The sequence below is a fragment of the Epargyreus clarus genome, unplaced genomic scaffold, assembly GCF_041222505.1.
Source record: "Epargyreus clarus isolate Ecla_fem2 unplaced genomic scaffold, WU_Ecla_fem_2.2 ptg000036l, whole genome shotgun sequence".
Classification (NCBI taxonomy): Eukaryota; Metazoa; Arthropoda; class Insecta; order Lepidoptera; family Hesperiidae; genus Epargyreus; species Epargyreus clarus.
The window spans coordinates 4455288-4482823 of NW_027332241.1; the positions used below are offsets into that span (position 1 = coordinate 4455288).

At 35.2% G+C, this 27536-nt stretch overlaps 2 protein-coding genes and 1 long non-coding RNA gene across 3 annotated transcripts in view; 1 reads left to right on the plus strand and 2 right to left on the minus strand.

The window, feature by feature from the left end:
- Positions 1–27536, minus strand: part of LOC140756947 (uncharacterized) — a 303409-nt gene that overhangs the window by 264839 nt on the left and 11034 nt on the right. The gene's annotated exons all lie outside the window — the stretch shown is intronic.
- Positions 15935–27208, plus strand: LOC140757048 (uncharacterized). Its single transcript, XR_012103931.1, has 2 exons — positions 15935–16006; positions 21825–27208. It is a non-coding gene; the product is annotated as an uncharacterized LOC140757048 (long non-coding RNA).
- Positions 15999–24775, minus strand: LOC140757047 (uncharacterized). The gene is made up of 2 exons (XM_073092600.1): positions 24570–24775; positions 15999–24478 (listed from the first exon to the last, which is right to left on the minus strand). Exons 1-2 carry the CDS (start codon positions 24773–24775, stop codon positions 20797–20799), a joined length of 3888 nt encoding a protein of 1295 aa, XP_072948701.1. The 3' UTR covers positions 15999–20796.

Here is a 27536-nt window from a genome sequence, read left to right on the forward strand (position 1 = left end):
CAAAACGAGAATTAATTATTATTTAAAGTTCATGCGTGCAATTACTAAAAAAGGAACGGCGAAATGTCTTTATTGATGTGTCGGAACGAGAGAGTTAAGCGATAAAATATATGAATATGAATTAATTTTGAATAAATGAAATTTCAATTTGAATTTGAATAATCGTATTTAGAGCTTTGCTTAAGTTATCGGTGGTTAGACTCAGGCAACACCACCGCCACATATATTTCTGCCTCATAACAGCAGTATTAAGCCCTGCTTTGATGGTGTGGTAAGGGAGATATACTTATTCCAGGCATACTTATTCCGACTTAGTCCTCAGGTGTAGCAACGCATGTGTGGTTCTCAGATAGGAATCCAATCTTATCTTAAATGTGGTAGAACCCTTTGTGGTTCGACTCCGGCGGCACCACCGCCACACCTATTTCTACCTAATAACAGCAGTGTTAGGCGCTGCTGTGTTCCGGTTTGAAGGGTGTGGTAAGGGAGGCACACTTTTCCGAGGCGTTCCAGCTTAGTCCTCAGGGGTAGCGGCGCATCTGTGGTCGATCTCAGGTAGGAATATCTAATCCTATCTGGGGTTGATTACAGATGTCCATGGGCGGCAGTAGCCACTTACCATCAGGTGGACTGCATACTCGTCTGCTACTCCTATATTATATAAAAAAAATCTGGGATTGATTACAGATGTCCATAGGCGGCAATAACTATTTACCAGGTGGAACGCATGCACGTTTATTTCATATTATATAAAAATTACATGCTCTAAAACATGCATTTTTAATACATCGACCGAATGCAGCAAGTCAATACGTGATGCGTTATCGCTGCAAACGCCAAAACGTGAAACGCCGATTCTGTTACAGCCGCTGTAGACAAAAATGTTGGTAATTTTATTCATCGCTCCTCATCGCCGATCTCTACTCGTTTTGAATCAAACAACTACCTTACCCATTGAACATGTTTTCGGTTAATGACGTCGGAACAGGAGAAATTTCGTTTTATAGAAAGTTGTTCGTAAATTATTATCCGAGCTGACAAATTAGCGAGCAATTCAAGACTAGCACATGAAGCGAAAATATCTTATTTAAACCAATTATGTACAGATATCGGGAAGGTGGTAAAACCTTCTGTGGTTTGACCCTAGTGGCACCACCGCTCCACCTATTTCTGTTATAACAGTGCTGTGTTCCGTTTCGAAGGGTGTGGTAAGGGAGACATATTTTTCCGACGCATTCCAGCTTAGTCCTCAGGGGTAGCGGCGGATCTGTGGCCGATGAATAGGAATCTAATCTAATCTAGGGTTGATTACAGATGTCCATGGGCAGTAGCCACTTTCCATCAGGTGGACTGCATGCTCGTCTGCTACTCCTATATTATAAAAAAGTCTCCCTTATCACACCCTTCAAACAGCAGCGCGTAACACTGCTGTTATTAGGCAGAAATAGATGTCTGAGGCGGAAGACGACCCAAAGAGGGTTCTATTAAAAAATGAATCTTACGCCTCTTAATACTCTGTGACAACGCCACAAGGGTGAAACGGCCTCTTAAAACATAATGACGTCTTTGTGCTATAAAACAATAGTTTGAACTATGTCAAGGCAGGCAACACCGCGGTTCCCAGCTAGTTATTTATAGTCTGTTCTAGTCTCCGGTTTCAGACTAGATTAGTTTTTGATCTAGATAACACTTTTGATGTTAGATTAGATTTTGTTTTAAGATTAATGAATACTATAATAAAGTCTATTGAAAACTGGTTGTATATTGAAACCGATCACAAATGCGTTGTAATTCTTGAGGATTAACACTCGTTATTGATAATCAATCTATCCAATTTTGGCCTATAGATTTTTTTTTATAATATTGGAGTAGCAGACGAGCATGCAGTCCACCTGATGGTAAGTGGCTACTGTCGCCCGTGGACATCTGTAATCAACCCCAGATGGGATTAGATATTCCTAACTGAGGTCGGCCACAGATGCGCCGCTACCCCTGAGGACTAAGCTGGAACGCCTCGAAAAAGTCTGTCTCCCTTACCCCACCCTTCAAAACGGAACTTACCAAAGATCGAATTTCGAAAAAAATGTGGTTTATTTACATCTATACACAAAATTGGCTCTGTAAGTTGATAATTTCTAGAAAAAGGGTGAAAGCTGCCATAATGTAGGTGGTCGATATCTACTATCTAGGCTAACCGGCTCTCGAAACCTAGGACGTAGGTTATATACCTATAACTAGTTCCACGCTGCGGCATTGCCTGTTTTGACACACTACCTTTAAAAATTTACCGTTTTACATACCTATAAAATTAATTTCGAAGGTGGTAAAAGCTGTTTGTGGTTCGACTCTGGTGATCACCGTCATACCTATTTCTGTTATAACAGCAGTGTTAAGCGCTGATGTGTGTGTTTGAAGTGTGTGGTGAGGGAGACATACTTTTCCAAGCCGTTAAAGTTTAGTGCTCAGGGGTAGCAGCGAATTAGTAGCCAACCTCAGGTAGGAATATTTTCTTTTTGATTACAGATGTCCATGGGCAGTAGCTACTTAACATCAGGTGGACTGCATCCTCGTCTGCTAGTTCTATATATTATATTCAAAAGAGTTTTATTAATTTATTTTATTTGTATACATATGTTTTTATATATTTAAATATTTGTAATAAATGTAAAGATAGTTATACCAATTAATACATAAAATATAGAAAAAATAACAAACCTTAAATGAAAGTTAAATGTCATTAACTTTCTACTTATTATATTATTTGTTTGCATGTGATTAAAACGTAAAAAGAAATAGATAAGATATAAAATAAGTTACATCTCACAACTTTCTACATAGTTAATTCAGGAACCACATATAACAAATAATATATTTTATGTTTGTGTCAGGCCCGATGACAACGTCAGCTTGACAAGGCCTTGTCCTGGTCCAATTGAAACACTGAGGCGGTTTTTATTTATTTAAATTGTGTTTTTTATAATAAACAAGTAAAACGAGCTTACAGTTTACGTAATGGTAAGTGGTTTAAGCCGCAAATGAACGTCTGTAGGCAACCCCAGATAAGATTAGATTCCTACCTGATCGACAATAGCTGCGTTTCTATGCCTGTAGACTAAGCTGGAACGCCTCGGAAAAGGATGTCTCCCTTACTACACCCTTCAAACCAGAACACAGCAGCGCTTAACACTGCTCTTATTAGGCAGAAAGAGGTGTGGCAGTAGTGCCGCAGGATTCCAGAAATGGGTTCTACAACCTTCAGTATTTTCTAGTTTCCTTTATCGTTAAAACAAGCAATAACTAACTTAAGGTATATATTTCTCGCAGATATTGTCGTTTTTGATGTACTCGTATATTTTTATTTTTTTGCATCTACACGCATCCTTTGAGGGAGGGAGGGTGGTACATACTGCATGGTTTAAATATATACCATCATACATATTTGTAGCGGATTGTTGGAAGTAATTTTAATCTTAACTTAATAGCAGGGATTTCCGCAAAGTAACGTCTGATACAATTAACTGTATATGAAAGGGCCAAATCGCGTCATCTTCAAACTTGGACCACCAAATAGGGTTCAAACGTCAACAGATCAGAGGGTCGTCACCGCCGGAGGGTCCCATGGGCCCAAGATAATGTTCAGGTGTATAATTTTGAGAACACGTTAAACATATTATTTGCAAAAAGCTCACAAGGGTTGTCAAAGTTTGCTTTGTTAAGGGTCTAGGTGACCCTAGGGCTGACTCACGCATGACAAGTTTGGACCTCGAGTTATGCGACTAGCTTTTACCCACAGTTAAATAAGCTTTCTACACTCACAGACCCACACTAGGATTCCATGTGTCGTGGAAGCTATGGAAACACACATAGACAAATACACAAACACCCAGACCCAGTAACAGTATCTAAATTCAAATGATGAATTTCATTGAATATGTCTGTCTGGCCGGGGATCGAACCCGGGACTGCGCGTCGGACCGGTATGGTGACCGCTCCGCCACGCGTGTTGTCGAAGTTTCGGATTCAGTTTTTTATCTATCCCTCGGGAATACTTTAAAAGCTACCCTATATCTTGTTCTGAACCCCTGACAACGTGTGTACAAAATTTCATGACAATCGGTTATGTAGTTAAGGCGTGAAAGAGTAACAAACAAACAAACTCAAATTCGCATTAATAATATTAGTTAGTAAATTAAAATGAAGATTTATTTACCTTTATCTACCAATCTGTACTTGGCCAGCGTGGTGGATTATACCCTATTTTTTCACTTTGAGAGATCCCTGCACAGCCGTGGGACACTAACGCTGTTTGTCCACTGCACCGTCACCGAGCCGATACCAATAATTAATCACGGCGCCGAAGTAGCGTACACGTACATTTACTATGGGATGACGGTGCTCGGGTGACGGACGTTCGGTGGACAAGCTGTTATAGTCGGTTATAGTCGGCTCGGTGTCGGTGGTTGGTAGACAAACAGCGTAAGGGTTCGTTCACACAGACTGGTACGGAGAGCATCGGTCCGCATTTTTCTTTTCACACAGACCGGATGGAATACGCTTGGAATTGACCGGAGCGGAGCCGCCAACTATTCCACATAGACCGGCTGGTAAAGATCTGAAAGCGGATGCACTCGCAATCGGAGCCGATCGGCTGCGCGAGGGAGAATGAGCACGCAGACAGAGCAGGTCGGCTCCTCTTATTATTTCACACGAAGCCCGTTCAAGCATTATTAATGACAAAAGAAGTGCACATGCAAAAATAAAGCTTAATACAAATAGGTACTCAAAACTCTGTTTCCAACGTGATAAAAATGTGCTCTCCTCTCCGAGCCGGTCTGTGCGAACCGACCCTTATGGAATGATGCCGATGACATATTAAGAAAGAAAGAATGAAGTAAACATTTCGGCAAAATATAAGAAACAATCTTTACAAATGTGATTAAAATGACAAAATTTGTTAAACTCTAGTAGTACCAATTCACAATTGGCTAGCGTGGTGGACTATGGCCTAAAGCCCTCACTTTGAGAGATCTGTACCCAGCAGTGGGTTACGCAGCTTACAGATAAAACCGATTAAAATTTCCTCTTTCACGACTACCCATAACCCATGAAGCGGACCTCCAACAATACGGGGTATCCCATAAATCGTGCCATAAAGCAGTTCCCCATAAACATTTTATAAGTCGTTTAAACACGCACATGTGTACATTTATTATCGTAGCAAGTCTGGAGATTAAACCTTCGGATTTTACTTTTTTATAGACAGTAGAGTCTGCGCCAAACTTCTAGTCCGCTCTGAACAAAGAAATGAGTCGCGTCGCAACAGCAAATTGTAGAAATTAGCGGACGAAGACAGCGCGTAACCCCCAGCGCTCTCCGCTGCCCGCTCTCGCCCACGGGTACATAGCTGCGGTAGTGTGCCCTTACTGTTGCTACGGAGTATATGCTTGTAGTTGTGTTCGACCTCATTGGCTCTCTGTCTACACCTGCGCGTAACAAATTCAGAGCGGACTAGAAGTTTGGTGCGGTCTATAAATGACAACTGCCGCCCATGGACATATGATTGAAGGTGGTAGAACCTGTGGTCCGACTCTGGCGGCACCACCGCCGCACCTATTTCTGTTATAACAGCAGTATTAAGCGCTGCTATGTTGTGGTTTGAAGGGTGTGGTAAGGGAGACTTTTCCGAGGCGTACCAGTTTTATTCTCAGGGCGCATCTGTGCCTGACCTCAGGCATAAATCTAATCCTATCGGGGGTTGATTACAGATGTCCTTGGGCGCCAGTAGACCATTAAGACTGCATGCTCGTCTGCTACTTCTATATCAAACTTTAGTTGCATTTGACCCACACATACTAAAATCAAGTTAATAAAAGACTTTAAAAACAACACTATAACAATAAAAGGAAAAAACGGCTATTACGGTAACCACGTAGTTTTAACTATTGGTTTAAAAACTGTACCACTACATATAAAGTTATGGCTTATAGGGCTATGGGTTTTATTATACCAATTTTGGTTTAACGCACCCATGGAGGATAGCGATACGGATTTTTTATAATATCCAGGAAACAAAAGAGTTAGCAGTGATAGCCCAGTGGTTTAGAAAATCGACCTTTTGATCAAGGGGTCCGAGGTTCAAATACCAGGCACGCACCCCTTATTTTTAGTTACGGGCGTATTATATATATTTTTTTCTTTTTTATAATATAGGAATAACAGACGAGCATGCAGTCCACCCGTTGAAAAGTGACTACTGCCGCCCATGGACATCTGTAATCAACCCCCGATAGGATTAAATATTACTACCTGAAGTCAGCCACAGTTGCGCAGCTACCCCTGAGGACTAAGCTGGAACGCCTCGGAAAAGTTTGTCTTCCTTACCACACCCTTCAAAACGCAACACAACAGCGCCTAGCGCTGCTGTTATTAGGCAGAAATAGGTGTGGCGGTGGTGCCGCCGGAGTCGAACCACTAAGGGTTCTACCACCTAGTAAATTGATAATCACTTGCTTTAACAATGATGGAAAACATCGTGAGGAAACCTGCATACTTAAGATTTTTTATAAATGTTCAAAGGTATGTGAAGTCTACCAATTCGCACGTGGCCAGCGCGGTGGACTATTACCTAATCCTTCTCATACTGAGAGGAGACCCGTGCCCAGCATTGGTACAGTAATGTGTTTATGATTGTGCTGAAATTTTGCATACATCTTTAGTTTGTACGGCAATGCATACTAAGTATAGTGACATCATTCTAAATGCAATATGGCGGCCGCTACAAGATGGCGGATCTAATATTTTTATGCATATTTAAGATATGGGCATCAAATGAAAGGATTTTCTGTGAAAAATATTAAAAAGATATAATGTTTTTTAAACAATTACATTTTTAAACAAGTAGAAAAAATAAATACACGTTTATTTTTCCCACTTGTTTAAAAATGTATCTGTTTCCAAAATCGGTCTATGCAAAACCGAATAGCCAAAAACGACCCGTTTTTAACCTTCTTGTTTTAAGCCATTTAGCGCCAAAAATCCAAACACACTTTTATTAACTTCGCTAACGTAATATCGAATATCGTAAAATCGTATTAACCCCATAAAAAGATCGTAAAGTTTAGCTTTATGCCAATAAGTGCACCGTCCTATGGGATCTGCACGGTTTAATATTTTAGTTATCATCTGTTATATAAGTTGGAATTGACGAACCAAGTGACGCGGAAATTTTAAAATTTATGGGAGAAGGCGGAGAGAGACGGAGAGGTTGAGAAAGGGAGGAAGGTAGGGAGAGGAAGAGAAAGGGAAGGGAGGGAAAGGGGGAGAAAGAGAGAGGAGGGAGAGAGAAAAAGGGAGAAAGGGTGGAGAGAGAAAAGGAGGGAGGGAGACAGGGAAGAGTATCGGAGGAAGGAAGACGAGGTAGAGAGAGAGGGGGAGAGATACATGAACGTCCGTTATTAATAATCAATCTATCCAATGTTTTGCGTACAAAAGAACCGTTCTATGGGATGTGCAGGCGGTTTAATGTTTTAGTAATCCCTGGCTATGAATGAGGTAAAGAAAGGGATAGAGGTATAGAGGGGTAGAGGAAGGGAGGAGGAGAGAGAAGGAGATAGGAGGAAGAGGGGATAGAGAGCATGAATATCTTAATTTTTTTTGGCGCGTTCGACAGTCGAATTGTATTACAATCATGATGACTTTTTGATCAAAAGCCATCAAAATCATAAACATTAAGACTCAAGCACATGAGATATGAGGCAAAAAATGGGAAATCACTCAACGTTCGAAGAGAAAACTGGAAATTATCTTGGGAACAATACGGGAATCAAATGGAGCGAGAGGGAACAATTAATGTGCAAGAGAGCGATGATTTCAATCGTAAGATAGACCTACGGGTTCAAATCCTAAAACAAAATACTCATAAGTTAGATTCGATCCCGGAAGAATCACAGTCCCGGGATTTAATTTGACGAATCCCGGGATTTACGGGATTAAAAAATATAGAATATGAACAGTCAAGAATCTCGAAATTTCGTATTAACGTACTTTATACGGACGGATAGTGCGTAGGCAACATTACAGTGTTTAATTTGGTCCGATGCTTGAAGCCCAATGAGTCCGGTGAAAGAAGGGCCATTATTAACTAATTAAACTATGACAATGGAATATCTAATCCTATCTGAGGTTGATTATAAACGTCCATGCACGGCAGTAGCCGCTTACCATCGTTTGGTACTTCTATATTATAAAACAAAATTAAACGAAGCGATAGCGTTATTTTCGCGAAGAGTACCAAAACCATGTAACTATCAATATTTGATCGAAAGCCATCATAATCACAAACATTAAGGCATACATGAAGCACATGAGTTATGAGGCAAAAAATGGGAAATCACTCAACGTTTCCCGATTCGAAGAGAAAGCTGGAAATTATCTTGGGAACAATACGGGGATCAAATGGAGCGAGAGGGAACCATTAATGTGCAAGAGAGCGATGATTTCAATCGTAAGATAGACCTACGGGTTCAAATCGGCGGATATATAGGTTTTTTTATAATATAAGAGTAGCAGACGAGCATGCAGTCCATCTGTAAGTAGCTACTGCCATGGACATCTGAAATCAACCCCAGATAAAATAAGATTCCTAGATGAGATCGACCACAGATGCGCCGCTACCCCTAAGGACTAAGCTGGAACGCCTCGCCTCAGCCCAACATACATTTAATAAATTTGCCAATAACAATAATTTGCCAAAAACAATAATTCTGGAAGTTTCGCGACAAACGCCAATCGAAATAAATCCAGCGGCCATTGCTATCGCCATTTGACATTTAGAGTCTCACTGACACGAGTTAAAAGACTTGTACATGATCCGACTAAAATATTGCTATTAATTTGATGGCTGAAACAAAAATATTTAGTAGAAATAAGATTCGATACCGGGATTCCAGAAGTATTTCAGTCCCGGACTGAATTTGACGAATCCCGGGATTTATGGGTTTAAAAATTATCAACATGGGTTAGGGATTCAAACAATAACCAAGTTATTCTCCGATTAAGGCAAATGCCTTCAAATCCCGGGAACGCAGCCGTATTTCAACACCTGGATTTAATTTGAGGATTCCCGGGATTGACGGGATTACAAATATAAAAATACTATCCTGGGAAAATAGTAGAGAATCCCGTAATCCCGGAAAATTAAAAAAGGGAACTGCAATCGAATTCTTTAACTCCCAATAAAATGTACCCAACAACAACAATTTTGGAAGTTTCCGCGAGAAGTTCCAATCGACATAAATCCAGCAGCCACCCCTTTCGTATACATTTGACATTTGGAGCCTCTCACTGACACGTGTTAAACCAGTTCTACAATATCTGAATGTAATAATGACGTTTCAATTTCACGGATTAAAATAAAAGCAACTCGTACTCCAATTAAAGAATTCGATCCCGGACGTATTTCGAACGAATGAATAAGGGAAACTGATACAAATACAAATACAAATACAAATCGTTTATTTGCTTAAATGTGGTTACAAAAGATGAAATGATTTTATAGATATCGAATCTCACATTTACCATTTTCGGTGTGCAAATTATTATTAGTTATAATTAATTGCATTAAGATTTACAATAATTTAATATCATTATTCCGACAAGTATTAATATAAGTTACATATTTACGTCAATTTGCTTCAGATTACATTAGGTACACGAGTCAATAAATATAAATATAATATCATCTTATTCTATTTATGTCAGTTAATAACAATAATAATGATATCTCATCCCAAAAATTCTTTTATTGAGTAAAAACATTTTTCTGATAGCCAGTGATGAACATGTTTTTTGAATTTTAACAATTGTAATCTCTTTAAGTCGTCAGGGAGTCTATTGTAAATCTTTACACACATGTGGTATGCGTTCCTTGATCGCATAGCGGTTCTACTAATTGGCAGATAAAGTTTTTCGGGATGTCGCGTTAAAAAATTACAATTATCCTTCTTTTTATCAAATAGTTGCATGTGGGTTTTTACAAATATACAGACTTCATAAATGTACATACTTGCTAAGGTCAGGATTTTAAGGTCTTTAAAAAGAGGCTTACAGCTTGTTTCTGGAGAGACACCACATAAGGCACGAATACAGCGTTTCTGAGCTATAAAAGCTTTGTTATGATCTACCGAATTTCCCCACAGCAGTATGCCATATCTCAGATTAGAGGCTACATAACCATGATATGCCTTAAGAGCTGTTGGTAAGCTACTTATTTTTGGAAGACGCCATAATGGGTACACAAATCTACTTATTTTAGAGCACAGTTTATCTATGTGTTCCTTCCACGTGCAACACCGATCTAGATGTATCCCTAAGAATTTAATTGAATCTGTTTCAGCTATGGTTTCACTTTTGTATTTTATATTTAAATTAAGTTTATTTGAACCTCTGTTTCCGAATTGGATATATTTAGTTTTTGCCACATTTATTTGCAAATTATTATCATTTAGCCATACTACTATTTTATCAATTGTTTCATTAATTGTCTCATTGTAATTATCAGAGAGATTGTCAGGAATAACTAAAGCTATGTCATCTGCGAATAAAGAATATTGATAGTTTGAAGTTTTTGTAATGTCATTTATATATATGATAAATAGGAGAGGCCCTAAAATACTACCTTGTGGTACGCCTACTTTATTATATTTTATGTCCGATTTAAAATATTCTTCTTCAAGAGTGATAGGATTAACGCTACTTATTTCTACATATTGCTTTCGATCAACTAAATAGCTTTGAAGCCAGTCTAATGGACAACCACGGATACCGTATTTCTCACATTTCCATAAAAGAAGTTCGTGCGAAACAAAATCAAACGCTTTACTTAAATCAAAGAAGACACCAGTTGTTCTTACTCTTTTATCTACGCTTTGTAAGATACTATTAATAAGGTTAAAAGCTGACAAAGATGTGGATTTATTCTTACGGAACCCATTTTGATCCGGTGTCAATATATTATGTTTTTCAATAAAATTAGCTATTCGGACATATATTGCCTTTTCAAATATTTTGGAGAGTACCGGTATAAGAGCAATGGGCCTATAGTTGTTTAATAGTGATTTATCTCCTTTCTTATATATAGGTTTTATTACTGACGTTTTGAGTTTGGTCGGGAATATTCCAGATGTAAATGATAAATTTATTAAGTGGCTTAATATTGATGAAATTAGTTTTGATACATTTTTAATAACTTTGGTTGTTATATTGTCATATCCAACTGAGGTTGTACTATTAAGTTTCATTATAATTTTCAAAACTTCTATGTCATTTGTCGGTGATAAAAATATTGAATGGTTATTAATGTCCATTTTATGGTTATATGTCACATTAGTAATTACGTTACTTTGAGTCAAGTTTATAAAATAATTATTAAAAAGATTTGCAATATCAAGTGGTTCGTTCAAAATAGTATTATTATAACTAATGTTTTTAATAAGTTTGTCATTATTTATCATGACTGAATTGTCTTTAATCACATTCCACGATGCCCTGCATTTATTTTTAGAACTTTCTATAAATTTTTGATTGCATAATTTTTGAGCTGTTAGTAAACATCTTTTAAAAATTTTGTTATAATTAAGATATTTTCGCTTACATCCGAAGTTACGCTGTTTATAGTACTGATATCTAAGATTCCGTTTCGTATTCGATGATACTTTGATACCTTTACTTATCCAGTACAACGTATTGGTCTTTGGTTTTAGTTTAATTTTTTTGATTGGGAAGCAAAGATTGTAGAACAGTGTAAATAGATCATGGAACCTATCAAATGCTTGGTCTGCGTTGCTCTCGTCATATACTTCAGACCATGAGAGTTGAGAAATGCATTCGTGGAATTTTAACATGTTATCCTTATTGAAGTCTCTACGTTTTATATATTGCGCATAAGGAATGTATTTTTTTGTTTGTATCGGGACTGTTAATAGTTGTCCAGTATTATGGTCTGACAGGTTAAGATTTAGAGTTTCGCCTTGTGCGTGGGGAATGTTACTCAATATTTGATCTAGGCAAGCACAACCCCTCGTTGGTTCCTGGATGTGTATAATAAAATTAAACGCTTGAACCACTCTAATAAATTGTTCCTTTATATTTGTGTCTTTTAAAATATCAATATTAAAGTCCCCTGTTATCACAACTCTATGTTTTGTTTTACGGCCTAGGTAAAATAGAATTTTTTCAAGATGATCAAGAAATAATTCTACGTTACTATTTGGTGTGCGATAAATACAGATAATTATAAATTTAGCGTCAGAAAGTTCTATACCACATATTTCAAAATAATAAGTTTGCCTTAAATTTGTCGGAAATGATATTTTTTTAAATGCTATGTTATTCCTACACATTATACAGACACCACCACGACGATGTTGAGTTCGAGAGTAACTGTCGGCTAACTGAAATCCTGGCAATTTAAAGTTAATTTCTTCACCTTGTTTTATAAAAGTTTCTGACAAACAAAGTATGTCAATATACCTATTATTGTCTTGGAGATTTTGAAGTGTTATCCCCAGAAAGTCTCTTTTACTTAAGAAACCAGCTATATTTTGATGTAATATTAAAAGACTGTTACTATTTTCATAGTTAACGAAAAAATGTACTATCTTTAAATACATGGTCCTCAGATGACGGTTTCACCTGCTTTACTGTAAAGTAATCTAATATTGTTTTTTGTTTGGATTTTGATGAATCCCGGGATTTACGGGATTCAAAAATATAAAATAGTATTTTTATAACTGTAATGGGATTCCGGGATTAGCTATAGAAAATCTCGAAATCTAGGAAAGAAACGATTATAATGTGGTAGAACCAGTTATAGTTCAACTTTAGTCGCACCACCGTCACATCTATTTCCGTCTAATATAACAGTGGTAAGAGAGACATCCAGTAAGTATGTCACTATTACGGCACCCTTCAAATCAGAACACAGTAGCGTTACACTGCTGTTGTAAGGGACAATCTTATGTGGGGTTCGTCACAGATGTCCACGGGACACTTACGGCAGTGGACACTTACCATCAGGTGTTCTGCATGCTCGTCTGCTACTTAAAAATATTTTTATACTTTTTATTTACCTTCTATTACTTTAATTACCTGAAACAATTAAGTACTTCGTACGGGCAGACAGTTAGTGTATAAGCCCCATTACAGTTTTATTCGGCTCTCAACGCTCGGAGAGTCCGGTGACAGAAGAGCCATCGTTTATTAATTAAACGGTTCACGATATCCGTTTACTGCAGTCACGTTTATTTTTCGACATTTTCGACAGTTTACAAAGTATCTACCTATTTCTGCTTAATAACAGTAGTGTTAAGCGCTGCTGTGTTCCGGTTTGAAGTGTGGTAAGGGAGACATACTTTTCCGAAGCATTCAGCTCAGTACTCAGGTATAGTGGTGTTGTGGTCTCACTTAGGAATCTAATGTTATCTGGGGTTGATTACAGATGTCCATGGGCGGCAGTAGCTACTTACCATCAGGTGAACCGCATGCTCGTCTGCCACTCCTATACTCACATATATGATATCAACGGATGCGCCGCTACCTGAGGACTAAGCTGAAACTTGGAAAAGTATGTCTACCTTACCGCACCCTTCAAACCAGAACACAGCAGCGCTTAACACTGCTGTATTAGGCAGAAATAGTAGTGGCGGTGGTGCCACCGGAGTCGAACCACAAAGGGTTTGATATTATTACCACCTTTGATATTATTAGATAACCCACGAAAATTCTAATGTAAGTTTTTTATCAAAAGTGCGAAGATATATAACTCAATTAAATAAGAAGAAGTCCGTCTCTTTAATAATATCACCCACTATAACACATTTAAATAAGGATAATGAAGACATGATATGAAGATAACAAAAAAAATAACAGAACGTGAGAAAATAAAGGCGATTATCAGTAGTAGGGATTCACCGGTTCTGGGGCACCGATTTTCCCCCCTCCCCTCTCTATTCACCGGTTGTGGGGCACCGACTTTTCCCCCTCGCTTCCCCGTCCCCCCGCTGCCCTGTTTGCCACGATCGAGGGGCGAGCCCGGCTAAAAAAAAAAAAAAAAAAAAAAAAAAAAAAAAAGTTTGGTGTCAAAATGGGGGTTTCCGACCACGCCCGATCGATTGCACGCATTTATTTTACGCTATCTCCTTTGCTTACGAAGTTAGCTTTTATGAATAACGACCTCTAATTCATTATCTAATCACCTCCTTATCTCATTAAGCTCGCTATGTCCATATAACAATACGGACCTTACTTATCTAATCACCACTCGCTGTCCTCACAACATAATAGGGTCATTATCACTGTGTCGTTAATGATGGGGGTATGCGCATGGTAATGCAATAAAAAAAACTTCGTATTGACATTGTTTATTATTTCCAAAACAACCTTTTGAACAATTGCGATACTACAATATCGTTTATCAATTTATCCTCACAAAACAGGCTTAAAAAATCTCTGAGTGTATTTCCATAATACATGTAATGCAAGTATGTAAGACTATATTCTCCACAAACTGAAGACCAATCAAGTTGTATTCTATATCTATTAAAATCCCAATGCTTTGCGTTCCTTCTGAAAAAGGCTTTGTGATGGCCTGTTGGTGGTCGGCCATATGAATCAAAATACCCACCGATGCCATTTCTGTCTATGTACATGCCTACCCAGTGAGAGCCTGGTTCACTGTCAGGGTCCAAATTACTTATCAAGTACATTGGAGTCTTAACGTATAGCGGTAATCGGTTTGCTGCATAGACATTGTTTTTCAAGCTACAATGAATTTTACTTAAATGCTTCTGAATCTCGATTGTATCCATTGTGCATGCCTACTTATCGATACCTCTGATAGGTACAATACACTATTTACAAATGCAGAGCAAAATTATCCAAACCTTATATTTAAAGGGATGCAATATGGTTTAACTCGAATGAAAGACTTCAAATAGGTATAATATATTACATTTATTAGGCTTTTACTTACATCTAAGTATATAAATTTATCTTAACTACTGTAGTCGACGGTTACATTTCGGTTCTTATCAATTTCAATAACGTTATCAAACTCTGCATACACTATACAATTAATAGTTTCGGTTAGAGTTGATTCAAACCGAACTTCTACCCTTACACTGCCATGCTTTATAAGATTCCAATGAGTCATGGAATTTGATGACAAATCAGGAGTTAGGTCAAACGCTAATAGGCAGTAACCTTTTGCATATTGCTCCCTAGATATTCCATTACCTTCATTTAGAAAATGTATACCAGTCCCCGAAAATAAAGTGTGATAGGCTGCAGTAAAAATATCATTCTCGAATGATGGTTGCAATGCTTTTGAAGGTATTTGTTGGCCATCAATATATAAACAAAATGTGTTCATAGCATAGTTTTCAAAATTGAATGGATTTTTAGTAAGACTTCCATTGAATGCTGTGTTGTTTACAAATCCAACTATACATCTTTTAGGTACTTGCCCCAGAAAAATGTTGTCAAGAGTCTTTCCCTGAACCCCTGATGGTATAGTTAAAACTTTGACTTCAGCTCGAGTAATAGGATATTTTGCTGTAGTAGAGGCTAAGACTTTTTGATGTGCGAGGAGTACAGTTGGATTTATTCGTGCTCTACGAACAATAAGAGTTGCATCCGTAATGCATACTTTACATTTTATATCAGTAGAAGAACCCATCAGATTAAACGATTCTCTTGAGCGAATTAATTTGACACTCATTTGAACCCCATTAATTAAAAACTTTTCTTGGTTAAATATATCACCATGTAGATGTCCAATCATTTCTATTTCTTTACTTTCAGATGCTAGTTTTTGTCGTTTCAGAAATCCAGGATTTGTGTTGTCTGTTGAGTTCATTTGTCCAGCTGCATCTTCATACCAAAGACCACAAGTCAAATGAGATTTCTTTGCGGCAGGAGAGTAGTTCAGCAGAGTTTCCAAATAAGCACGGTAAGCATATGTATTATTAGGTGGTGACACAAGTTTTTGATTTAAATATACATCTAACTGGCTGAATAGTGAGTGTAACCAGTTATTTATTGGTGCTATTACTGTGGGTGTGCTCACTTTTGATGAATCTAGGTTAACTATCTTTGCTTTAATATGTATTAACGTATGCGATAAATCTAGGTAATCGTCACCAGATCCTGGTACTTGAAATTCTATTGGTCCATCATCAGCAAGAGACGAAATTGGTTTGTAATGAATCCAAATACCATTTTCAATACTTGTTTGTGTTGATGGCAATGCAAATAAATCTAGTTCAGACTTTATACATTCACAAGAATGACTATGTAAGAAAGACATAATTCCTTAAATTTATTAGTTATGAAAAAATATCTTTTATGTTGGCACGAGAAACTGCCAATTTTTTAATGGCTTTCACTTTAGCAGCTGAGCGTGCACTGAGTGAGGAAAGACGCTTTCTCTTCGTTATATACCCCGATCCAGACATGTTTATTCTATCAATTTTTTCATCAACTTTTCGTTTTAAATTGGAACTAGCGTCCTTGAGACGAGATTTTATTGAATCCTCCATGGGTCGTGCATTCACTAAGTCCGACAAAATACCAACTCCAGCGCCTAGTGCTTCTTTTCCTATAACTCTAGCACCCCTTGAAAGCAAAGGTAAAACTGATCTAAACAAGCCTCCTAAAAAACTGCCAATGCCATGACCACGTTGAAACGCGGCTCCTTTATATATTACTCCAATACCAGAACCAGCTTGATGGGAATAATAATGTTCGTAGGGGCAAGTCATATTATTATTATTATTATTATGAGAAAACATTGTTGTGTTTTTTAAAGTGAAGTTTGATACACACAGTTCCAAATTGAAATGGTATCTTTTGACCAGTGGTTGACCTTATATCTATTTCAATAGTGTCAAATTCTCGTCGCATGATTGGTAAATAGTGAGGAGGTGAAAAAACATGCATTTTATTCGCCCCATAAATATATTTCATTGGATCTAATGGTATAATTCTTAGTAAAGGAGTCATGACGTCACCTACTATCTGTGGTTCAACTATATCGCAATATACAAATAATTGTGATGGTAGACCTAAATGTAAATTTGCAGGACACTTTCCTGTGTTTCTTTCAATGAGATTCCTGTCAGGTTCAAACCCAAGTTGAAACGACAGCTTAGGAGATAGCTTCACTGATCTTATTGATTTATCGGTAACAGAAACACAAACTAATTTTGATACTTCATCATAACGAAATTTTATATTTTCCTTTGTATTATTTAAAGCTACCAAAATATGATCTATGTTGTCATAATTCGTCGCTGGAATATGAGTCTTGTAATATACTAAGGATGGTATTTGATCGCCTGGCATGGTCATGGATTTTGTAATATATATAATATTTTCATGTTCTTGTACAGTAAACATGGTACATGGATATTGAAATTCGGCAACTCCAACTGACCATTCCCCATCTAGCGTTAAGGATTTTGGTAATTTTGTTGAAAACTTCGTTGTTTTGTTATCAGGAAAGTACTCCATAGAACTGTTACTTAGCAATGTTAAATAGAAACTTTCTTTCATCATATTTTTTCTAATTCAGAGGCCAACACCCAGCTATTAAATTTATCTGGATAACCTTTCCACTTCACCAACACTTGCTTTCTGACACCAGAATATCGCGTACTGATTATTTTATCTATTTTATAACTTGAGGTAGGATTATAAGATACCTTTTGTAACTCCTTTTCATAGAAAGTCCCACTTATTGTTTCATTTTGTAAGTCTTTCAAAGTGTATACAACCCATGGAGACCGATCTATAATTGAGGATATAATAAATATTTCATCACTCCAATTAGATTCATATCCTTTTTGAAATATATGCTTATACTTGGTTATTCTTACATAGTCACCGATGTGGAAGTTAGGTAATTGTGTTGTTGCTTCTGTTTGTTTCTTATCTCTATCATATAAATTATTCCATACAGTCATAATATTATGTGAGTTAACATCACAGGGGCACATTTTAATACTTGAATGATAACTATGATTATATGCATATACCAAGTCTTGTAAAACATCAATATATTTATAAGTATTATTGTGTGTAAAATAACGCCACATCTTCATTTTGAGGGTTCTTTGAAATCTTTCAACAATACTTGCTTTAATATCGGGATTATTAGTAGTATAGTAATTTATATTTTTACTTTTTAAATAACTTTGCACATCTTTGGAAATAAATTCTGTACCCTTATCAGACTGAATATGTATGGGTGTTGCATTAGCTTCAATGAAAATACTTTCAAAACATTCTTTAATATTAAATGAATTTTTATTTTTCATAGCTCTTACAAATGCATATTTGCTAAATACATCAATTACACAAAGAATAAAGTTAAATCCATCATTGTACTTAGAATATGTTCTCAAATCACTTAAATCCGCTTGCCAAAGAATATTGAAATTTGACAGTATGTATTTGTTACGGGAAAACCTTCTTGTTACAGGTTTATGTAATGTGTATGTTTCTTGTGAGCGTAGCCAATCTTTTACATCTTCTCTTTTCATTTTACCTTTCATAGCTTTGGCTAATTTATTAATACTACCGAATGCAGCAGGATGAGAAGGGTTATAATAAATACTATTTATTTCTAATAAGGGCTCCATTTCTCCCAGACTAATTTTTTCTTGGGTTTTACTTTTTCTCTTTCAGTACTAGTTGGTGTTGAATTCGGATCTTTTCGAGGTGTAAAGTTCTTATGCTCATCTAATATTAGCTGAGTTATAAAGCCAGTTCTTTTAGTATTACCAAGGTAGGTAACTGGTGTATTGATATCTTTCAATAAAGTTGCAAATTGTTGCCATCCTACTGGATCAATTTTTCTACTTGGTCTAATAAAATCACTCACCAAGTCTATGATGTTACTTCCAGGAATTTTAACTTTGTCTATGAATACAGTACCCTCGCCATCCCAATTAATTTTATCCTTGTGATCAGACAAGAGACCTAGCAACAGCTCACCTTTCTTTAAATATGTTTTAGGTATCACTCTCAATATTTGTTTCGGTGTATACGTTGGTGAGTTAACCTTTTCGTGTTCATTTATATCAACTGTTGTTCGCTTTGGAGTCTGTTCAGCAACTATATTAGTCTTAGCTTCTTCCTGTAGTTTTATATCACTAAAATCTTTCTTTAAATTAAATTTATTATTCGTATCTAATTCCAGTTTATTATTATCAATTTTCATTTTGATATTATCTGTATCACCAGTATTAACATCAGAAAAATTAGTAACAATAGGTAACTCATAAGGTTTTCGGTCTTCTTGAGTATGGTGTAGGTACCTTTGTAAAATTTGTAAATAGAGAATACACTTTTCTCTATCTTCAATATTACTTTTTAATATATTTTGCATTTCGGCATCCAGTCTAGACATGGGACTGTCTAACATTGTTTGTTGATTAATTTTTTCTATTATACCTGGATCTATAAGTAACATTTTCTTAGCGTGTTCCATGTTCATGTTAGGGTATTTACTAGTGCACTCAGAACTGAACCTAATATTATTGGTAAAAATGATCCCCCTTTTTGAATTATAATATTTTTACGGACTTTGTTTGTAGTTTTACGCACCAGTTGTCGAAGTAAGTGTTTGTATTTCTTTAATTTATTCTTCTCATTTTCTGGGAGTTGTACTTTACCTTGTAAAACGTTATAGATACATTCACAAATACAATTTATCTCTTGTTCGTTGCAGGATTTTAAGAGTGCTTTTTGGTATTTTGGTTTAAGAATATGAAGAGCTTCTAAAAACTTTTTATGTGTCTTCAAGGTTCGAGACATTATTAATAAATGACGGAAATTTCTTGTTGCTTTGCATATTTAAACCCCTTTGTAGGTAAGTATACAGTACAGTAACAGTCAGAAGGGAATATTTTTGTTTTTAATCTACATATATCACTAGTATTTTGTTTTAAATCTATCATTAAATATCCATGAGGTTCTGTCGTTGCATCTTTATAAGAATCTTCCATGAATTTAGTATTTTCAGGTGATACTTGTCTCGCTAAGTGTCGAATCTGTGTTTTATCACGTGGATTTTTAAAATATATTATATAACTCGAGTTTAAGGAAATGTCCCTCTGACCTCTACCTTGATGAAACAAATTTTGAGTTATATAAAACACACTCAAATTTCTATGATGACTTCCTTTTGTAAAAATGTCAACGATGCGGCCATCCGATTCTCTCATAAGATCATCGATGATAACAAGCTGGGGACCTTTCCCATCAAACATACTAAGATCTGGCATACCTTGATGGTAATTAACAAGTTTCAAGTTGTATAAAGGTTGCATTTCATCAAAACACCATGTAACTTGATCGAAACTTGTACTACAAATATCTTTTACATATTTCAAGAAGTTTGTAACGAATTGTGACTTTCCACATCCACTTGGACCAGCAACTATTGCAGTAAAGGGATGAATGAAATGAAACATTTTTAAAACAAGTTGACTGCACAACGTTTTATTTAACAATGAAGATAATTTAATGAACAATATACATTTATAATAATCAAGTATAATTTGTCTTAAAACTAGAACACATACATGAAATGGTTTACAGGAACAAACATTGAAATACATTACCAAACTAACAATTATAAACTAGACATACACATTTATAAACACAATTAAGATAATATATAGTTCAAAGAATTACATTAAACATATTTGCAAGTAAACCAATATTTCACCGTTGTTATCTAAGTTTGTAATGACCCCAAGCTAATGTGTCAATACCATTAGGCAAAATATGCCTCTTAGTGTCGCTGTATGATAAACATTTTTTATTTATTTTTTGTGTATAAATTTTATGTTTGATTGATTTAAATCTTAACATTGCTCCGAATTGAATATTTTTCTCGAAAAGACATGCCTTATAGTTATGCATTTGCATATTTTTTGTAACACTTTTATTAACGCCTTTAGCCTTTGCAACAAATTTGTTTTCAACATCTATTGCATACATTTTAGATCTTAGACCCACAAATTCTCTAAATATTTTTCCATTATTTTCGTCTTTGAAAAAACCTATTTTCTTTTTGTTAACTTGTGGATACCCATAAATATTGTCAGATGGATAATCAGAAGAATCGAAATGCATCTTAAGGTCAGGTTTTATATCTTCATAAAAGTTGTTTGTAAATATTTGGTAAATTAAACTGTCTGTATCCGTATACAATAATTTATTTTTGTTTTGAAACTTAGGAATCATGTAGTTGTAATGGAATTCATACATAAGGGTCTTTGAAATATCTAAAATACAAAATCCTAAATATATTGGTTTATTATAATTAAGTTTACACTTTAGCATTTGTACTGCCACTAGGTCTGATGTGAATATACTTAAATTTTTAAAATCTGGCCTTGCAATGTAGTCGTTGACACCTAAAATTTTACCTCTATTTTCCCAATGTGTTAACAACTTAACATTTACTCTTTTTTCTATATTCTCCATAGTTTTTCCAAATACTGAATTATTCATTAATTTATAGAAATCTTTTTCAAAAACAGACTTTGCTAATGTCCGCATGTTTGTGTTTAAATCTATATATTTCTCTAACCAAGGACTTTGTTTAAACTTTAGTATCCTGTGTATTTTAGTTACCTTCATTCCCATACTAAGACATTGTTTAAGGTTTTTGTAATGTATTTTATATTTAATTTTATCGTTTAGATTTGAAATTAATTTTATATCTTTTGAATTACCAATGCATATATTTTCAGGACATAGTGGTAAGTCAGAATGCAAGTCGTGGAGATCATCAGGATATTTTAAATCAACTTCCAAAACGTAACCAATATTTGATGTATCGGATACATTAAAGTTTGTTTCAGGGTTTACCCATTCAAAGTCTCCAGTGGGTAGATATTGAGACATAGCCCAACCATACAAATTATTAGCATCCAAGTATATTAAATATGATTGAGGTTCATTTTTATCGTAATCTTCCATGAATTGATTGTTTGCTTTTGCATAACGATTGCTGCATTGAGATACACCACCTCTGATACCGGCCTTAAAAAATGCTATTTGTTCGTAATCCATCAATAGATCTAATTCAATTTTTGTATACTTCAACATTGCATCCCAACTTAACCCTGGAGCAGTGTAGTAGTGAGCGGGATCTAACCCATAAGTCTTAATACAAAGCTCTCTGAAGTTTTCAAAAACGTCAGTCAAGAGCAATACATCAGTTTTAAGATATAAGTTTGAGTAATCTAACATATTTTGACAACGAAAATGTTTCCAAATTTCATTTGCACGATTATAATCATCATCGGAGACATTTGAATCTGTTAACGAGCTATAGAACTCACTTTGAGTTGGAAGTGACTTGAGTTTTAATGAATCATAAGAAGTCATGAATTCGTAGGGATAAATTCCTTTTCTCCTTAATTTGGTAAAGTCGTCATTGCAAGGGAAGTTTCTTTTTAAATCATGAAATTGTTCATCACTAAGATTTTTAGCTAATTGATCTAGACTGCAAGATAAAAATTTATATGAATCTACAAATCTTAGACTTATCTGATTATTATTTACTGTTAATGTTTTTGAAAAAGAAATGTACCTCTCTTTATTTTGCGGAATTATTTTTACTTCTCCATCGACAAAATTTAGGGCATGAACAATAAAATGTGCATCATAATGACTCAGATTATGTAGGAATACTGGAATATAACGCGGAGTCTTAAATTTTTTTAAACAGATTTCATGAACTACACCTCTAATAGTGCCAGTATGAAAGTCAAAATCGAAATGTTTATCTTCGTTCAAATTCGTTTCACATACATGACAAATTTTAGATTCCGATAATAAATTATTTTCATCATCACTAGATAAAGGCTTAGGCCTCATTTGAAAAATATTTTTTGTACATATTAATTTTAAATCTTCATATAAACGTTTCATAAACTCTGTTGCGCAATCTGGCCCACTATATGTTTCGAATTTTGATAAAGTATCATCATACGAACATTTTATATAATAACCGAAACTATACACATCATGCTTTTGAATATTTTCTGTGTAAGACCTAGACGGATCATTAGAACATACATTTATTGGTTTTAAAAATGCTTCAAAGTCAGCATATATAACAAAGGGTAATTTTAGTTTGTTGTTAAAATTCTCAAATTTTATTTTATTATTTGCCGCTGGTTTTCCGAACCAGTCTTTCAATGTTTTAGTACCATCTGGTATATTGGTTTTAATATGAGCGCAATCATTTTCCTGATGATCATCTAATCGCTGTTGAGTTGGAAAATGTAATAAACATCCATCACATAAGAAAATTGCATGCTCTTGGTTAGAAATTTGTTTACTCACCAATCGCGACATATTTTTGATATAACAAAAATGAGCGTTTAAACCTTTCTTAAGGTATAACAAATTAATATGTACACTTTTACGAAATTTAGTCATTATTAATGGTCCAATTACATCATGAATTTTTTTCTCCCGATTATATTCTAATCCAAATATGTTAATACTTATATTATTCAATTTTTCAATTTTTGGTACATCCGAAAGCTTTACTGGAAAGGAGATGCCATTGAAGTTTAGTTTGTTTGAATGCATGCTGTACGATGAAACTCTATTACTTTTACTAGTAGTAGGATATAAGGCGGAAAGCAATGCCCATTTAAAACACATATTGTCAGCGTTTTGCACATTAATAACGGCTTTTCTTACTTTAATGTCATGAGGTAGGTCTATATACGAAGTGCCACGTAGTGGGTTGAATTTATTTATATTCATTTCTAAATGTTTGATTTGCGTTAAACTCCAACCGCTATCTTTTTTCTCGAATGAACTGATTTTATTTGATAACGTCTCAATTAATGATGAAAAAAAAATATTTAAGTCATCACCTTGAGAAACAGTATAATTACATGTTTGAAAATCGAATGTGTTTGTAAGATCTTTGGTTTGCTGTGTAAAATTTGCATGTAGTATAAAATTGATCTTAAACAAAATGTGCATTTTAATGGACTCTTCGATCAATGAACAAATATTATCTTTTATTGAATTAAAAAATAATTCGGGCGTTTTAAGTGTATCTACTGATTCATTTAATTTACTTTTGATTCTGTATGAAATTATTCGCTGACCGAAAGCTGATTCGATTACTGAAACATTAGCTTGAGTACTATGAGATTTAAAAATATTATTTTTGTGAATGTTACTTTTTATGTGGTTGGCAAAATATCTTTTACTTACAAGTCGTTGACAAACATCACACATAACCTTTCCATTGTCTGTGAGGTTGATATCAGATGACGTTGAAGCACCTTCATTAACTTTTATCCTCTTGGCCTTCGGACTGTCGATGTCATAGCTGCTTCTCTTCATTGCACCTCCGACTTGTTGGTGTTGACTATGAAAAAAAAAAAAATGTATTTATATTTCAAGATTTAAATAATGTAATATAGAAAGAAATGCATGTAGAAAAAAAAAAATATACATACTTAGTAGGATTTTCAAGCAAGCAGGAAGTCTGAAGCGATTCTTTATCGTGTTGACTACTTTGATTTATGATTGCACTTTCGACTTGTCTGCATATATCGATGAGTTCATTGTTAATTTCTATTTCTTCACAAACTTTTGCAAGTTCTTCTTCAATTTGACTTTCATCGACGAAAACAGTTGTATAAATTTTTTGGAAACTATCCATTATGATGTGTAGAACAGGGTTACAGAGGAGGTCGTTTATACGTGTATGAAGTTGTAAACCAACTGGTAATGATATGAAAATGGCACTTTCTTCTTATATACTTAGCAAGTAATTATACATCAAAACAAAATAATTAGCATGACAATCAACCCTCACTTAATAGTTATTATACCATAAATAAATATTTTAAAAGTATGATTAGGTCATTAACTAATTATTTATTGTTAAATGAGTATTTCTTACTACTCTCTGTTTTCGAAATATCTGTGCACATTTTGTATATAACATTATTCATTTCTTTATATGTTGAACTGTTTTCGTCTGTGTAATATTTGATTCTTAGGGATGCATGTTTCCAATGTTGAGACTGTGGCACGTTGGATAATTTATTTAAATCATAAATATCTATTTTTATTAAATGTGACGAATGTGCTTCATCATCTCTGTTAGTAGTTATATACACTGTTCCACCATCTCGTTGAGCTCTAGATACGGTTGATGAAAGTTTTCTAATTTTTGTCTTTGGCAATTCGAATATTGAGTCCAAGTTATCATTCGAATTATTTCTTTTTAAAATTTTTGATTTCTTTGTTTCTTGAGATATGTCTTCCTCGTCAGATAGCGTGCAATAATATTGTTTAAATGTATTTGCTTCATATATATTCTAAAACAACACAAAGGCAAAGTTAGTGTCAAATGAAATGATATTGGAAAGTGACACAAATCAATTCAATATTATCAAGACTTACTTACCTCCATTGTTGACACTTGGATGCACTACACTTCACAAACCAAACTGTTCACTGTTACTTCACCAAACGAACTATGAGAGCATACTCCTCCCTTCCTGCTTATAAGCACTCACTTATCAGCGTCTAAATATATTTGGTTATTGTAACCACCCGAGATAACTACATCCTATTACCTTATCATCGGTCAAAGTTCCAATGCTATTGATTCACCATATCCTAATGGGCCAACAAACAAGTACGAACAAGTTTCCTTTCATTATGATAAGTACCTTATCAGTGCCCGGAGTTATTTAAAATGTGAATTATGCATTACGGATGCAACTCTTATTGTTCGTAGAGCACGAATAAATCCAACTTACGAAGTGATATAAAATGTAAAGTATGCATTACGGATGCAACTCTTATTGTTCGTAGAGCACGAATAAATCCAACTGTACTCCTCGCACATCAAAAAGTCTTAGCCTCTACTACAGCAAAATATCCTATTACTCGAGCTGAAGTCAAAGTTTTAACTATACCATCAGGGGTTCAGGGAAAGACTCTTGACAACATTTTTCTGGGGCAAGTACCTAAAAGATGTATAGTTGGATTTGTAAACAACACAGCATTCAATGGAAGTCTTACTAAAAATCCATTCAATTTTGAAAACTATGCTATGAACACATTTTGTTTATATATTGATGGCCAACAAATACCTTCAAAAGCATTGCAACCATCATTCGAGAATGATATTTTTACTGCAGCCTATCACACTTTATTTTCGGGGACTGGTATACATTTTCTAAATGAAGGTAATGGAATATCTAGGGAGCAATATGCAAAAGGTTACTGCCTATTAGCGTTTGACCTAACTCCTGATTTGTCATCAAATTCCATGACTCATTGGAATCTTATAAAGCATGGCAGTGTAAGGGTAGAAGTTCGGTTTGAATCAACTCTAACCGAAACTATTAATTGTATAGTGTATGCAGAGTTTGATAACGTTATTGAAATTGATAAGAACCGAAATGTAACCGTCGACTACAGTAGTTAAGATAAATTTATATACTTAGATGTAAGTAAAAGCCTAATAAATGTAATATATTATACCTATTTGAAGTCTTTCATTCGAGTTAAACCATATTGCATCCCTTTAAATATAAGGTTTGGATAATTTTGCTCTGCATTTGTAAATAGTGTATTGTACCTATCAGAGGTATCGATAAGTAGGCATGCACAATGGATACAATCGAGATTCAGAAGCATTTAAGTAAAATTCATTGTAGCTTGAAAAACAATGTCTATGCAGCAAACCGATTACCGCTATACGTTAAGACTCCAATGTACTTGATAAGTAATTTGGACCCTGACAGTGAACCAGGCTCTCACTGGGTAGGCATGTACATAGACAGAAATGGCATCGGTGGGTATTTTGATTCATATGGCCGACCACCAACAGGCCATCACAAAGCCTTTTTCAGAAGGAACGCAAAGCATTGGGATTTTAATAGATATAGAATACAACTTGATTGGTCTTCAGTTTGTGGAGAATATAGTCTTACATACTTGCATTACATGTATTATGGAAATACACTCAGAGATTTTTTAAGCCTGTTTTGTGAGGATAAATTGATAAACGATATTGTAGTATCGCAATTGTTCAAAAGGTTGTTTTGGAAATAATAAACAATGTCAATACGAAGTTTTTTTTATTGCATTACCATGCGCATACCCCCATCATTAACGACACAGTGATAATGACCCTATTATGTTGTGAGGACAGCGAGTGGTGATTAGATAAGTAAGGTCCGTATTGTTATATGGACATAGCGAGCTTAATGAGATAAGGAGGTGATTAGATAATGAATTAGAGGTCGTTATTCATAAAAGCTAACTTCGTAAGCAAAGGAGATAGCGTAAAATAAATGCGTGCAATCGATCGGGCGTGGTCGGAAACCCCCATTTTGACACCAAACTTTTTTTTTTTTTTTTTTTTTTTTTTTTTTTTTTAGCCGGGCTCGCCCCTCGAT